We start from the raw sequence: 14223 nt of genomic DNA, 5'->3' as shown, positions 1-14223 counted from the left end.
ACAAGAATCATTTCAAAATCAATTTCCTTTTATAGTGACTAAAAATATATCGTAGCCTTAACTTTATTACCTAATCCGAAATGTAAGATTAAGTTCTTCATTATGGAAAGGTTAATCCAAAATGTAATTTTACATTCTTTATTTGGTATTCCAAAAGCTTAAAAAGGTGTAGAAAATAATTATGGAAATGCAGGAAGCAATTGCCTAAGCCTTGTCCATGAATATGTATGGGCTTGCTTAACTGGGCTTTCACAAATAAATTTGGGCCCATGAATTTTGGCACAGTGGCACTATCGTCATTTCAAAATTTTGAAGGAACGAGTGAACGAAGGAAGCCATTCATTCTGGATTTCTGGTTGATTGATTTTACTTCTTTATCCTCTTCCTCTTCCTCTTCTTCTTCTTCTTCTTCTCCCGCTCGGGACTTTCTGTCTCAAACGCAATCCAACAGAAATGGCAGCGATAGTTAGCCACCACCACCATCGCCTATTCTCCGCCTCCACGCGCTTCAACTCTACTTCGAGAGACTCGCGGCGGCGAAGGAGCGGCTCAAACTCTGTTCGGTGCGCTGACGTAAGCACGGCCACGAGCGAGAATCGGCGAGTGACGGTGAGTAACAGGAACGATTCGCTGGAGATATGCCGCGTGCTGAACGGAATGTGGCAGACCAGCGGCGGATGGGGCCGAATCGATCGAGACGACGCCGTCGAGGCCATGCTCCGCTACGCCGACGCCGGTCTAACCACCTTCGATATGGCCGATCACTGTACGTTCTCTTCTTACTCGCAATTGCTTCTGCTGACGTGGAGTTTTCCGATTGGCCTGTTATTCCTCCTCCCTCCGTTACTGCCTGTGAATGCATTTAATGGCTTTTATTTTTCTTTTGATTTCGAACATGCACTGCCTTATTCGAAAACCGAAATACACATTTTTTTTTTCCGACTTTGATACTGTGTAATGTATACTCCTCCTTAAATTATTAAAAAAAAAAGGTATAAAAATTAAATATATTTTATTACAGTAAACGGTTTACATAATTTAAAAAAAACGAAAATTATGTTTTTATATTTTTATTTTTGTATTCTTACTCTATGTATATAGATATGGATTAGAAATTTATTTTTTTTAAGAGTTAATTATTAAATAATTTTATTTGTTATTAATTTTCCAAATACTTTATAAAAAATATTGAATAACAAAAATATGAAATTATTAATTTTTCCTTTTTTTGGTGAATATATTAATTTTTCCTTTGTTTATTAAATAAAATGACTATTTAATATTTAATTTAGAATTATTGTTAATTAGTAATTCCCATTTAATAATTATTTAGATTTTGGGCAAATGGTATATATTTTTTAAAAATGGAAAATTATTAAAAACAGGAAACTATCATTTAAATATTTTTATAATAAAATAATTAATACAAATATATAATGTATTAATTATTTCTTATATTAATATCTTTAAAATATCAAATTAAAAGTATTTAGTACTTTTGTAAAATTTTACCTACTTAACATAAATGTCAATTTTTTTTATTGGATGAGAGTATTAATTTTTTAACTAGTAATTCTAATAATAAAATTAAAAAACTGCAATCACATAAAATAAAAATGATAAAACATGGTGGAGATCAAAGGAAGCTGATACAGGATAAAGCACTGACGAAGCGGCACTGTGACCATGTCCCTATTTTTTCATGCTTGTTAGAGAGACAGGTAAAGTTGCTGAAAGGAGCTGCTTTTTCTCGTGTATCTGCTAGAGCTGTTATAGGCACTTGAGCAATTTGGAAATGTCGAATTTATTGCGGCATTCTTTGAGCAAATTCACTTTCAGTCCAAACGGAACACCAACTGGGAGAGAAAAAGTAACACCAAAACATAAGCATCTGAGACCATTTCAATGTGTGCTGACACAGGATAACAGAAGCATTGCCGTCAAGAATGGCAATGATTCATTGGTCATATGTCGGGTTGTGAATGGGATGTGGCAGACGAGTGGTGGGTGGGGCAGAATTGATAGGGATGATGCTGTTGATGCTATGCTTAAATATGCTGATGCTGGCCTCACCACTTTTGATTTGGCTGATATATGTATGCAACTTAGCTGCTTCTACTTGCTTTGTGTTTGAACTCATCTTAATATACCCCTTTAAGGAAATTCCTTGACTACACACTCAAGTTATTCGTTAGAGGAATAGAGAGTGATAATTGATTTTTCATTTTCAAATTTGAGGGTGTCATTTGATTGTTGTTTGTTAGATGTTTTAGATTAGATGTGGATTCTTCTCATTGTTGTGTTCTTTGGCCTTTGAGAATTGTATTCTCATTGTTGTGTTCTTTGGCCTTTGCAGATGGACCTGCTGAAGATCTATATGGGATTTTCATTGATCGAGTTCGTCGAGAGCGTCCTCCAGAATTATTGGAACAGGTCAGAGGGTGAGTTGATTATGTGACTACATATTATTTTCTTAATTATTTTTTATACTTGAAGAAAATGCAGTTTCTTTGGAGGGGTATTTGGCTAGTATGCATCCTACCATATACTTCTAAATTGTTAGTAAAAATAAAGGAAAGCATTTTCTTATCCATTGTATCATTTGACGCAGTCTCACTAAGTGGGTGCCTCCGCCAGTTAAGATGACTAGTAGCTACGTAAGAGACAGCATAAATGTTTCAAGGAAGAGAATGGATGTGGAATCCTTGGACATGCTTCAGTTCCATTGGTATTTAATCCCTCTGTGTTGTGGTTTTTTATCTACTAACTATCACGGTTCAAGCAGCACAATTCTTCAAATTTTAGGGAGAATTAGAATCATAACCATTAACATTATCCATGACAAAATCATCCATTTTGCTTCTTTACTGAAATAGTGAAAAAGAGTACTTAATTTCCATTATCTAGCTAAACTACTTATTAAAATAATTCTGATTCTCTGAAGTTAAGGATTCTTGTTACAATTCTCCTCTATCTCTAATGGATTTAGGTGGGATTATTCGAATCCAGGCTACCTGGATGCACTAAAACACCTAACAGATTTGAAAGAAGAAGGTTAGTTTCATTTCTGATTAACGGTTACAAATTCACTTATAAGTTCACGTTTCTTGCAAACTACTTCTGTTAGCTCTGTACAGGTAAAATCAAGACTGTGGCTCTGACAAATTTTGATACAGAGAGATTACAAATTATTCTTGAAAACGAGATTCCTGTTGTAAGCAATCAGGTAAATTCAAATGCTTTAATTTCTCTTTTCTCGGTTCTTTTAATAATTCCTGTTTGTTCGTGATCCTTATTGGTGTCTTCAACATCAGGTGCAACATTCACTTGTTGATATGCGTCCCCAACAGAGAATGGCAGAGCTTTGTCAGCATACAGGAGTCAAACTGATAACGTCTCTCTCTCAGAAAATAAATTCTCAGCCATAGAAACTAGTTCTCCTAAATATGAGATGAAATAAGTTTACTAAAAGAAAACTACAAATTTTCCCACTTAGTAGATCAGTTTGTGATGCAGGTATGGAACAGTAATGGGTGGTCTGTTGTCGGAGAAGTTCCTTGACACCAACATATCTATTCCTTTTGCTGGTCCTGCAATAAACACCCCCTCCCTCCAAAAGTACAAAAGGGTATGATTTCATGACCACCATTAGTTATTTGGAGGTAGTTTAAGGAAAATATAGCACCCTCATTGGTGTTCTATAGCAAGCTGCTATCCCTTCTAAATTCACTGTATTGGAAAACTGAGATAAGCAGTTTAGGTAAGATGGTCTGGCAAAGGGGAATTGTCAATGATAAATAACTCTGAATCAATATGTAGGGTATAGAACAATTCAAGTTGATGATTGATGCTTTCCCTGTATGAGAACAATTTTTTCCTTGTGACTTGGTTATATTCATGTGTTTTCACTTTTCATGTACTTTGCATCCGGTGGCAGATGGTAGATGCTTGGGGAGGATGGAGTTTGTTCCAGGGACTGCTTCGGACTCTTAAACAAGTAGCTTCTAAACATGGCGTTTCGATCGCAACTGTTGGAGTGAAGTATATACTAGATCAGGTGAATTTGATTTATTCTATCTACAGGAATTTGCTGTTCTTATTAATTTAAAACCTCATTCTCATGCTACATTGGACGAGCCCTGGTATATATCCCTTTTATTTTGGTTCTTGTCAAACATGCAGCCTGCAGTAGCAGGATCAATGGTTGGTGTCAGACTAGGCTTGGCTGAACATATTCAAGATACCAATGCTATCTTTTCGCTTGTTCTTGATGAAGACGACATGAACAGCATAAGAGAAGCCACAGCGAAAGGAAAGGATCTGCTTAAAGTGATTGGTGATTGTGGAGATGAGTACAGGCGTGCATGAGTCATGTTGACTTATCAACCTGGTGAAATGCTTTCATTTATTAAGAACAAGGGGATGAAAAAAAGGGAGGGGACAAAGGAAAAGTGTTCGAGCCCAATTTTGTGTCAGTTGAAGAATTTGTATGTAATACTTTTATGGATTACTCAGTACTGATCAAAAGACAAAATAAATGAAAGGAGAAAGTAATGTATTCTGTAGTATATATCTTGTGAGATTTATGCAAACTTTCCTCACATATTGGCCACCTCAAAGTATAGAAACTTTGGTGAATCACTGAACAAGAATTACACTTAGCTCTAAGTTGATTTTTGCATGGAAGGAAGTAGTTAATGATCCATCGTGCCAGCTTTGCTTTAAGTCTGTTTAATGGTGCAAAAGTGTTTTTATATTATTGTCCAATCACAAATTATTATATATGACAATTTTTTATAATATTATATTATGAAGAATCGTGGGTATGTATAAAAACATTAATTAAAAAGATACGAATAATGATTTCTATTTAAGTCGGCAATACTTTTACGTTGAAAGACATAAAAATTAAACTATGTTGCTTTTATGATTTTTCATATTAATCTTTGAAACTAAAAAATAACGACATTTTCTATAATTAAAAAAGAGAAAATATTTTCTTAAACTAAGGTTTAATTTTTTTTATGTTCTACAATAAATGAATTAATTAACGTAAGATTGAACTTCAAGACAAATGAATTTTAAAAAAATAAATCAAAGAAAATTAATGGAAGAAGGAAAATAAGTTTAGGTAACATTCGGTTCGGTAGAGGAAAAGTGTTAGTTTCGCTTGATTTTACTTCTCTTTTAATCATTTCTTCTTCTCACCATGTGTTTGGATGGAAGATTTAAATTTTTTTATGAAATTCAAATACACAGCATTTTGATTGCCTTGATTTAAATTTCTTTCATTTTGTAAATATTTTGTTTGAATGAGACAATTTAATTTCTTGTATTTTAATTTCCTTGTTTGGACAAAGTAATTCAATTTTAACGAAATTCAAATTAAACAGGAAATTATAAATTGTAAGGAACAAAAAAAAGTAACATTTTTTAATTTAATTACCGAGTATTGGAACAACGAGGATATCATCGTCGTTGATAGCAGTGCTTCCCATGGCATTAACATTCATCAAATAAGTGAGAGTGGTGAAGTACCTAGCAGCAACGACAACGAGGGTATCAACGGGGCGAACAACATAAGAGAGGTAAATCGCGGGGAGAGAGTTATTGGAGCCGTTGAAATAGGTGCAAGGGAGAGGAACGATGAGGTTTTGGCTCACATCAGGGTTGGAAATGGAGTTAGCCTCGCAGAGCTGGTTGGAGGAGACGAGGCCGACGTAGACGGTGTCGGCGATGGAGGAGGGCGTCAGAGGGCTGCGTCTTGTAGTGAGTAGCGACAAATTTATGAAAGTCATCGTCGCAGGAGCAGGAGATGGGGACTTTGAGGAAGAGCTTCAAGGGGAGAATGTGGTGCTCCACGTCGGGTAAGAGATATCGATGACGTTCACAGTGAGAAGCGCAATGGGATCGATTTGGAAGAGTGAGTAGGCTATGGGGAAATTGAAATTTTTTTATTTTTAAGAGAATTTCATATTACTTATTTTTGTTAATTAAAATTTTAGATATACAATTCCCCTTTAGATTATTATTCAAATATTAAATTTAAAATGATAAATATTCAATGTCTCATTTAAAATAAATGAATTATTCTGTATCGATCCAAACACGGGATTAAGGATTAACACGGAAGAAGGAAAACCTAGCTGAGATTAGAAAAAGCATCAAATGGCATATGAGAATGCCAAAAGTTCTAAAATCCTTAACAAACCCCCCAGCAACGTGCACGTAAATAAAACCCATAAGTCATAAGCCCCCTAATCTTCACCTCATCTCGATTTGGGAAGCGAAAAATCATAAAACCAACTAAGAACAGAGCAAGTTTTGCTTCTGCGTCGTCCCCTGATTCCGGGTACGTACTCGCATTTCACTTTCCTTACTCTTATCGAGAGTTAGGTAATTTAAGGTTTTTAATTTCACTCTAAGTTGGTATATTTGTTTTAATTGTTGTGTTGGATTTGTCTTGGCTTCTGATTTATACAACTAAAAAATAGAAGCAAGGATTATGGCTCGGATTTTGTCTGTGAAAAATTACTTCAACTGGGGCAATAGACCTACGAAATTATACATGCCCCGACGGTGTTTGTAAAAATGTTTGAAACACTTATTTGATCATTTGGTACCTGCAACATTCTGATCTACAAAATGAGACATTTTTTAGTCATGTGGTCCCACTAGCTAACCGTATCAATGATCAATTATAATTCTAATATTGTAATTTGAACTTAATTTTGTTTCAGCAATTGTATCCCGTGAGGTGTGACTTGTAAGCTGCTACAGTAAGAAAAGGAACAGAAGAAACCCGAATTGTTATATTTTTTTGCCGAAGGATTACCTGGAAGCAATCATGGATGGTATGTCATCTCAGCCACAGTCATACTATTTACTTTATTGTCATGTTAAATTGTTTTGGTTTGGGTCACTTGCCTTAAAACCATAATGAAAAGGTTCAAATGTTTGGAAGATGAAAAATGTTGAAAAACTTGTGTGTGAGTTTCAGTTGATGCACAGCCAACGATGGATGAAACAATTTTGGTTGGTGATGATTTAATGACGGGTCCTCCATCACCTGTAGTACCACCAGAAATAGCCTCCCATGTACTCCAAGGTGTTGATTTGTGTGATGGAATTCTCAGGAATCTCTTTCTCTGTAAGTCCCATTTTTATTAACCAGATGTAGATGTTCTTTTTGTTAATTCCTTTGCTGGCTTAAAATGTGAGACTCATTAGAGGTACACATAACATAGAGAAGGAAGAACATTGAAAACCTTAATAATTAATTTCTATATAAAAAAAAGGAAATTAAATGCATAGAAAAGAGAATAAAAATTAGATACTTGTTTTTTTAGCCTTATCATGTGACTATTATTTTTTTAATTATTGAACATTTATCATAAGATTGAACCTTAGAAAAAATAAGCTCTGAGATTTGTGTTTTTATTTTAATTTGATAGCTGTGAGTAGATGCAATGGTATGAATTAAGCAGTTGTTTTGCTTTGTTGTTTTCGTAATTAGAATTAAGTGGGAACATCAGCTCATGGGATTTTGTATGACTTTACATGTAAACAAAGTAAATAGCCATGATGGTCTTCATAATCAACACTTTTTTCGGTATTACCAGACAGGAGAAGTTAAAGGATTAACTTCAACAAGGTTCAATCTACTGATAATGCCATGAGTGAACTGTGGACAGATATTTGTTGTTTGTTTTAAAGGTTTAAATATTAGATGTGTGTTGCAACATGGTCGTATCTGAAGATCTTATAAGCTTTATTTAAATCTTGTAGGCTTGCAAATCAATGACATCGAACCATTTTGTCAAGATGAAATTGCTTTATATAAACAATGTGCTGAAAGAAGGGTGAGACCATTGCTATCGCACATCTGTTACAGATATTCTTTTATTTGTTCTTTCTTCTCCTTCCTCCATCTCTTCCATTTTACTACTACAACTCATAACTTCTTTGAATGATTTTTAATATGTAAAATATTTTCTGATTGTTATTGTTGCAAATTAAGATTTAGGACAATTCAGTTTGTTACATCTACCGTCACCTTTGATTTTTTTTTTTTTTTGAAAAAAAAATTACAGGATAAGGAGATACGGAAGCGGCTTCAAGATAGTGAATTCAAATTAGGTTCATCAATGCCTCTAGATGAAGCCAAGGGGAGGGCATCTCAGCTTGAAGCAGAAGTTACATCATTGGAGAGGTATATTCAAATAGTCATAATGTGATCCATGTTTATTAATTAGTCTAGAATGTTTCTTTGCTTTACATATCCTGAAGGAGCATAAAGCTAGCTTATAATAGATCCTTGAAGAATATTTTTTCCTAAGATATCAAAACACAAAAATTCTGGAGAGTTCCTTCTGTAAACATGTGTTGAGTTTTTTTGGCTCCCTTTCTATGTGGAGTAAAGGCCCAAAATGAGAAGGCCTGTATGTTTCACTTATTTAAGTGGGGAGGGGCCATATTAAAGAGTGAGATATAGTGAGAGAGACTTATTTGAGAGGGAAAAACAGTTACAAATCATTGAGAGAGAAAGAAGGAGAGGAAAAATCATTGTGATTTTCGCATACCCATCAGAGAGCGTTTTTCAAATTGCAACTGCGGATTCGTTTACCGTTGGATCAGGCTGATTTTTGGACAGCTGGTTCTACGCGCATGATACTTCAAATTGTCCGGTTGGATCGGGAAAAAGATATCTGTAGAAAGAGATAAGTGTTTCGCATTATCTGTTTTATATTTTGGGATTTTAGTGCATTTGTTGGAGGTTCTCTTGTATCTTCATTGATTATAGTGGAGTTATTTTTCTGGTCTGGACGACCCGTGATTTTTACCCTTGCATTTTTTCCTTAATTTCTTTTGTGCGCTCTATATTTCATTGGTGCTCCTCACAGGATCTTGCAAGTTTTGGGGAATTTATTTCCGCTGCTTATTACACTGTTATAGAGTTTGTTATTGTGTTGGCCTAAATTCTCCCATCAACATGATCATCTTTTATGACTAAACATTTCATTGCTTTTATTTTGAGGAAGCTGCAGCAGCATCTTGCTCTTCCTAAAGTATTATTGGACTTGTCCCCAAAACACGAGTGATGCTAGAGAAGAATATTTGTTCTTATTATTTTATCATTTGGGCTTCAAATGAATACTTTAAAAAAAATCAAAATTTAGGACTAAAAGTTTTTTTTATTTTTTTTATTTTTCAAGGTGGTCACCAATATCTAAGGACGTTACTTTATTTATTGAGGTATGTAATGAGCTTGTATAAAATAAATTTCTTTAAGCATTAATAACTTGAAACTACATACGTAAGTGCTCCTAAACTTCTTTATAGTCTTCACTATTTCTATTGGCTGACATCGTTTTTCTGTCACTTTGGCCCTCACACACTTTGCCAATATTTGTATGTCTTCAGTATCATGTAACACTTGGGTGTGTGAATGTGATGTTAGAATTTTCAATCTCTGGACATCTTATGTACCTTCATTTCAAATGTATAGGCGTCTAATTCTTGCTAATGGAGTTGAGGGCATTGAAGGTTTCCGTCAAAGATGGAGCTTACATGGCCGCCTTACTGATTCCAAGTAAGGTTTATCATCCATAATTGTGTTTTTGCAATACTTTTATTGGCTATCCAGGTGAGTGATCCATAGATCTTGGAATTTCAGTTTCTAAATATCTTTCAACTAATTATTGCTATCAAGCCTGATTATTGGATTGTTAAATGGTTTGGACCTGCCTTCGCGTACCTATCCTTATTGAACTATAGACAATATCACAATAGTATGGTTAGATAGATGGCTTTACGGTTTACCTGTTGCACAGTGGTGTTAGCATATGTTAATGCCCTTCGTTTACAACAACTAAATATTAATTGTTTTATTTTCATGTGGTTGATTGCTGGTACTATGTATGTAATTATTCTTCCCCGCTTTTATTTACTTTGTGCAGTTGTATTTTGTTAAATGTAAATTTTTATGCAGAAATAGGTTGCAGTTCTTAAAGCAGGGCCTAGAGAGCAGAAAAAAGGGTTGAGTCCATCGGGGAATTAGCTACCAAAAATTGACTCTTGATGTGAAGATTGATCCGGCACGAGGGTTGCACCATGTCCTACTTGTCCTCCCAATATTTTAAAATTACAGAATTTCTATTACTTTTTTACCTTATATTTGAATGACATTTCTACATGTATAAGAGTTTTTTTATCCAATACTCAGTCATAAATCAACCGAGTTAGATAAATTCTGATAAATTAGATAACATTTTACTCTCCAACAACTAAAAAAATTCTTTAAGAATTACCCTTGTCCAATAATTGTAAATTTGTAGTGCAGTTTGCTTATATTATTCCTGAAACTGAAAACTCTTTTAGGTTGAAGAAAAACCTTTAACCTCCTCCCCCTAAAAAAACTTTACTTAATAAAAATTGAGTCAACCCCTTCAATCCGCCTTTGTCTGGTAGAATTGCTTCGATAGATTCATTTTTTTCAATCTGGATGAATTTTTTATTTATTTAATTTTTGGATTTTGTTTTATTAAAATAATTAAAAGAAGCCGAAAAGAGACAGCCCAACGCGACAACTCCATAGTCCACCAGCCCAACGGAGATGGCCTTCTACAATTTATATTGTTGCCCAAACCCAAAGCAATGAATAGTTTAATTTTAAAATTTTCATGATTTAAAATGTGAGATGTAAAACCCAATAACATGGTGATATTTATTAGAATTTAATGTGAACTCAAATAAAAATAATAAATAAATTGTAACTTTATTAACTTTTAAGGTTATGTTTGACAAAATTAGTTAAAAAGTGAGCTAGAAGCTCAAAAGTGAGTAGTAAAAAGCTGAAAAATTAGCTTATAAATTATAAATATTTAACAAAACTAATTGTTGAAGTAGTTATAAAGCATAAAAATAATAAAATCATTATTTATTTAAAATAAGTAACTAGAAAATTTAATAAATATAATAAGAATAAAAAGAAAATATTTGACTATGTTGGGTAAGATATCTTAGCTAATTTTGTTAAAGCTGGAAAAATTGTTTAATTATTCTATTAAAAAGTTTTTTTAATAACTTCTTAGTAATTTTTAGTGTTTTTTAAAACACTATCTTTTTAGCTTCTGATTTTTAATATATTTTTTTCATTTTTATTTTAAATATATTTATCAATTTTCCTAATTATCATGTTTAAATAAATCATGATTTTATTACTTTTTCAATCATTTCAATATTTAATTTTATCAAACATTTTTAATTTAATAAGTTAACTTTTTAGTTTTCAACTAATTTTGTCAAAAATAATCAACCAAAATATAAAACATTAGAAACTAGAAACTATCATTCTAACTTTAAAAAACACTAGAAGAGCTACTAAGAAGAATATGTTTTCCCAACATAATCTAGATCATTCGTAATTAAAGATATATTGTAAAATACAAAATTATTAAATAATAAATTAAGCTTAATTAATTGTCTCGTTTTTATGAGTTAATTGTATCTTTAGAGAATTCAAAACTTAATGGGATTTATTTTTGGAAAATATTTTCAATTTTCAATTTTTAATTCTTATTTACACTTTAAACAACAAAAATATCACATTATTTTCATTTTATTTTCTATCTTCAAAAGATTTATATCAAAAAGTAAAAATAATAAAAATCTATTTTCACAATTTCATATACAACCATTTGAAATTAGGAAATAATGTCAAAATAATGTGATATTTAATAATTAAAAATAAAAATACTTTCTTAGGCTAAATTTCCGAATTTCTGTAGTGCATGATAAATGAATGCGTTTTAAATATAAGATTGAATTTCGAAATATTTTAATTTAATTAAAAACAAAACAAGTCATTTAATTCAGGTATTTGTTTGTATTTTTTATTCCAAATGAAACTTCTTTATCAAATTGATTAAAAAAAATGAAACCTCATCATTTTCATTAACTAATGTGTTATTTTTAGAGTTTGTTTGGATAAACTTTCAAAAAACACTTATAAGAGAAAAAAAAGAAAAGAAATAAACTTGTCCATAAACTAAAATAAACCTATATATATATAATATTTAGTTTGTAAATTTTTTCTCATTAATTTTTTAGAAAATAGTTTTAACTAAATTAATTTTAGTTTATAATTTTTTTAAAGGGAAGCTTTCGTGACATAAATAAAAAAGTTATATTTTTATTTTGTAAAATTTCTTATTTAATATTTTTAGATCATTTGAGTAATTGAACGGTATAAAAAAAACAAAAAGATAATCCGTGCAAACAAATTGTATATGCCAAATATTAGGAAAAAAATTGAAAGAAACTGAAAAAGAAAAAAAAAAAAAAAGAAGTTAGAAGTTTACCTAAATGTTAGGAGGGGCATTACTGGAAAATAAAAAATGGATGAAACCCCAAGAGCTGAAAACCCTAGTTATATATTATGTCTCTCCACTCCTGCGCCTCTCGTCTCGCTCTGCACAAACCCTAACACCAAAACCAGAAGCGAAATCGCAATCGCAATCCAGCGAGTGAGTATTCTTTCTCTCACAACACCAATTCCATTTGCTCGTGTTGTTGATCTGTGTTAACTAACAATTGTTGTTGTTCGCTGATTTTGAATTCAGATATGAAGGTCGTCGCTGCATACTTGCTCGCAGTGTTGGGAGGGAATCCTTCCCCTTCTGCCGATGACATCAAACACATCCTCGGCGCAGGTCCTTCCTTTATCCTAACTACTCTATCTTTTTCTCCCTTTTTTAATATATTATGATTATGATTATTATTATTGAGCGTTTTTTATTTATGGGTTATTGGTTGAATGCTGAACTGGGTTCGCAATAGCATTTCTTTATGTGTTCAATGCAAGAATGTTGGGGGGAAACGGCCTTATTTTAATGTTGATATAGTTTGGGATTTGTAGAGTTGGTTAGTAGAAAACTGAAATCATGCCTTGAGAATGAGATGTAGTACAGTATTTTTCTTCTCAAAGTTATTGGTGATTGAATTCGGAAGCGTTGTGGTTGTCTTGTTTGTTGATATTGCGACAAATCGCGGACAAGTGCAGCCGATGTGATTCCAGTTGCTGTCGCAGACTGTTAAAAATACCTTGATGTTGCAGCCTAAATCATGGTTGAGGACTGATTTTTTAAAGCCTTTAGCCATGTGTAATTTTCTTGTTGATTTGTCTTTGCTGTTTTAAGTCTTTAGTCAAGGATTTTTATTTGGGAGGAAATGTAATTTTTATAGTTAGGAGCATTGTTTTGTGGTTGATTAGTATATGGAGTCCATGATGAAGTGGGTAAAACTTTGATTTTGAATTGTTTGGAGTGATTGTTTTTGTGTCTTGTTTGTGATTTATAGTTGGAGCTGAGGCTGAGAATGAGTTGATTGAGTTGCTCTTGACTGAAGTCAAGGGAAAAGACTTCAATGAGCTAATTGCTAGTGGAAGTGAAAAGATGTCTGCAGTGTCTGGTGGCGGTGCAGCGGTTGCCGTTGCTGCTGCACCAGCTGGAGGTGCTGCTGCACCTGCTGCCGAAGCAAAGGAAGAAAAGAAAGTAGAAGAGAAGGAGGAGTCTGATGATGTAAGTTTCTAACTTTTGGCAGTAATTGTTAATTTGTTATTGTTTAGTAAATTCGTAATTCTCTGCTAATGCTTGTATGTATCTTCTTTGTTCTGCAGGATATGGGTTTCAGTTTGTTCGACTAAAAGGTCTGAAGTGTTTTTGTCTTACATTTGCAGTTCTATTTAGTATTTTAGCCCAATCACAAGGTTTTGTTACCTGAGTTACATATTGTTTTAGGTTTATGGGTTTTGCTTATTCACATTGGAGACAACGTCATGTTATCTGATATAATTTAGTAATGTTTGAATTTAATTCGTTTGACCTTATGGTTATTTAGAATATGTATGGTTTTATTCATCATTGAAATTACTTTCATTTTGAAAAAACAAAATTAAATGTGTTTTAAATTAATCAGAATCTGAAAGAAAATCATACTTCTTACTATTTTGTGGAGTATTTTTTTAATACCTTCTAAAAAGAGCTCAAGTTATGTACTTTCCATAAAATCTCCAAAACTAAATCATTTGTATCTTCGCAAAATCACCTTTCTGAAAATCATCTCTTTCAAAAGCTTTAACAAAGGGCCCATTAAATATATTTCGCTGTTACCATAGTAGGTATTCTGTTAACAAAGGGCCCTTAAAATATATTTTGCGGCTAC

The 14223-nt window shown here is 32.8% G+C and overlaps 3 protein-coding genes and 1 pseudogene across 9 annotated transcripts; 3 read left to right on the top strand and 1 right to left on the bottom strand.

Moving 5' to 3' along the window:
- The first annotated feature begins 284 nt into the window (after positions 1-284).
- Positions 285-4568, top strand: LOC100803649 (flagellar radial spoke protein 5). Of its 3 annotated transcripts, none has more exons than XM_003540186.5 (9): positions 285-766; positions 2357-2441; positions 2612-2728; positions 2990-3054; positions 3138-3226; positions 3315-3394; positions 3517-3628; positions 3938-4057; positions 4183-4568. In XM_003540186.5, the coding sequence occupies exons 1-9, from the start codon at positions 454-456 to the stop codon at positions 4366-4368; spliced, it is 1167 nt and encodes a 388-aa protein (XP_003540234.1). In that variant the 5' UTR covers positions 285-453; the 3' UTR covers positions 4369-4568. The 3 variants fall into 3 exon arrangements, with proteins under 3 accessions (XP_003540234.1, XP_006592742.1, XP_006592743.1); XM_006592679.4 differs by lacking the exon at positions 285-766 and adding an exon at positions 1538-2096; XM_006592680.4 differs by lacking the exon at positions 285-766 and adding an exon at positions 1623-2096 and having other exon boundaries at positions 2357-2433.
- Positions 4569-5438: 870 nt separating this feature from the next.
- Positions 5439-6654, bottom strand: LOC100817170 (lysM domain-containing GPI-anchored protein 1-like; annotated as a pseudogene).
- On the top strand, positions 6098-10250 carry LOC100802417 (uncharacterized). Of its 5 annotated transcripts, none has more exons than XR_001383960.3 (8): positions 6098-6352; positions 6741-6854; positions 7001-7150; positions 7789-7862; positions 8094-8212; positions 9216-9255; positions 9509-9646; positions 9992-10218. XR_001383960.3 is itself a non-coding variant. In XM_003540183.5 (7 exons), exons 2-7 carry the CDS (start codon positions 6848-6850, stop codon positions 10041-10043), a joined length of 486 nt encoding a protein of 161 aa, XP_003540231.1. In that variant the 5' UTR covers positions 6098-6352; positions 6741-6847; the 3' UTR covers positions 10044-10250. The 5 variants fall into 5 exon arrangements, 2 of the variants coding, with proteins under 2 accessions (XP_003540231.1, XP_040863518.1); XR_417253.4 differs by having other exon boundaries at positions 9509-9592; positions 9992-10050; XR_001383959.3 differs by lacking the exon at positions 9216-9255.
- Positions 10251-12462: 2212 nt separating this feature from the next.
- LOC100306264 (uncharacterized) lies at positions 12463-13884 on the top strand. Its single transcript, NM_001249291.2, is given in 4 exon segments — positions 12463-12527; positions 12624-12713; positions 13360-13580; positions 13679-13884. Coding segments are annotated over 3 exon segments (336 nt in total). The 5' UTR covers positions 12463-12527; positions 12624-12625; the 3' UTR covers positions 13706-13884.
- The last annotated feature ends 339 nt before the right edge of the window (positions 13885-14223 follow it).

This window comes from Glycine max, chromosome 12 (assembly GCF_000004515.6).
Source record: "Glycine max cultivar Williams 82 chromosome 12, Glycine_max_v4.0, whole genome shotgun sequence".
Lineage (NCBI taxonomy): Eukaryota > Viridiplantae > Streptophyta > Magnoliopsida > Fabales > Fabaceae > Glycine > Glycine max.
This window is presented reverse-complemented; position numbering and strand designations above follow the sequence as displayed.

Excerpts from the sequence above, each read along its gene's own strand:
- LOC100803649 (XM_003540186.5), top strand. The coding sequence starts at position 454 with ATGGCAGCGATAGTTAGCCACCACCACCATCGCCTATTCTCCGCCTCC. Across the intron at positions 2,729-2,989 it reads GACATGCTTCAGTTCCATTG|GTGGGATTATTCGAATCCAG; the intron begins GTATTTAATCCC and ends TAATGGATTTAG. Across the intron at positions 3,055-3,137 it reads AACAGATTTGAAAGAAGAAG|GTAAAATCAAGACTGTGGCT; the intron begins GTTAGTTTCATT and ends AGCTCTGTACAG.
- LOC100802417 (XM_003540183.5), top strand. Across the intron at positions 8,213-9,508 it reads GAAGTTACATCATTGGAGAG|GCGTCTAATTCTTGCTAATG; the intron begins GTATATTCAAAT and ends TCAAATGTATAG. Across the intron at positions 9,593-9,991 it reads GGCCGCCTTACTGATTCCAA|AAATAGGTTGCAGTTCTTAA; the intron begins GTAAGGTTTATC and ends ATTTTTATGCAG.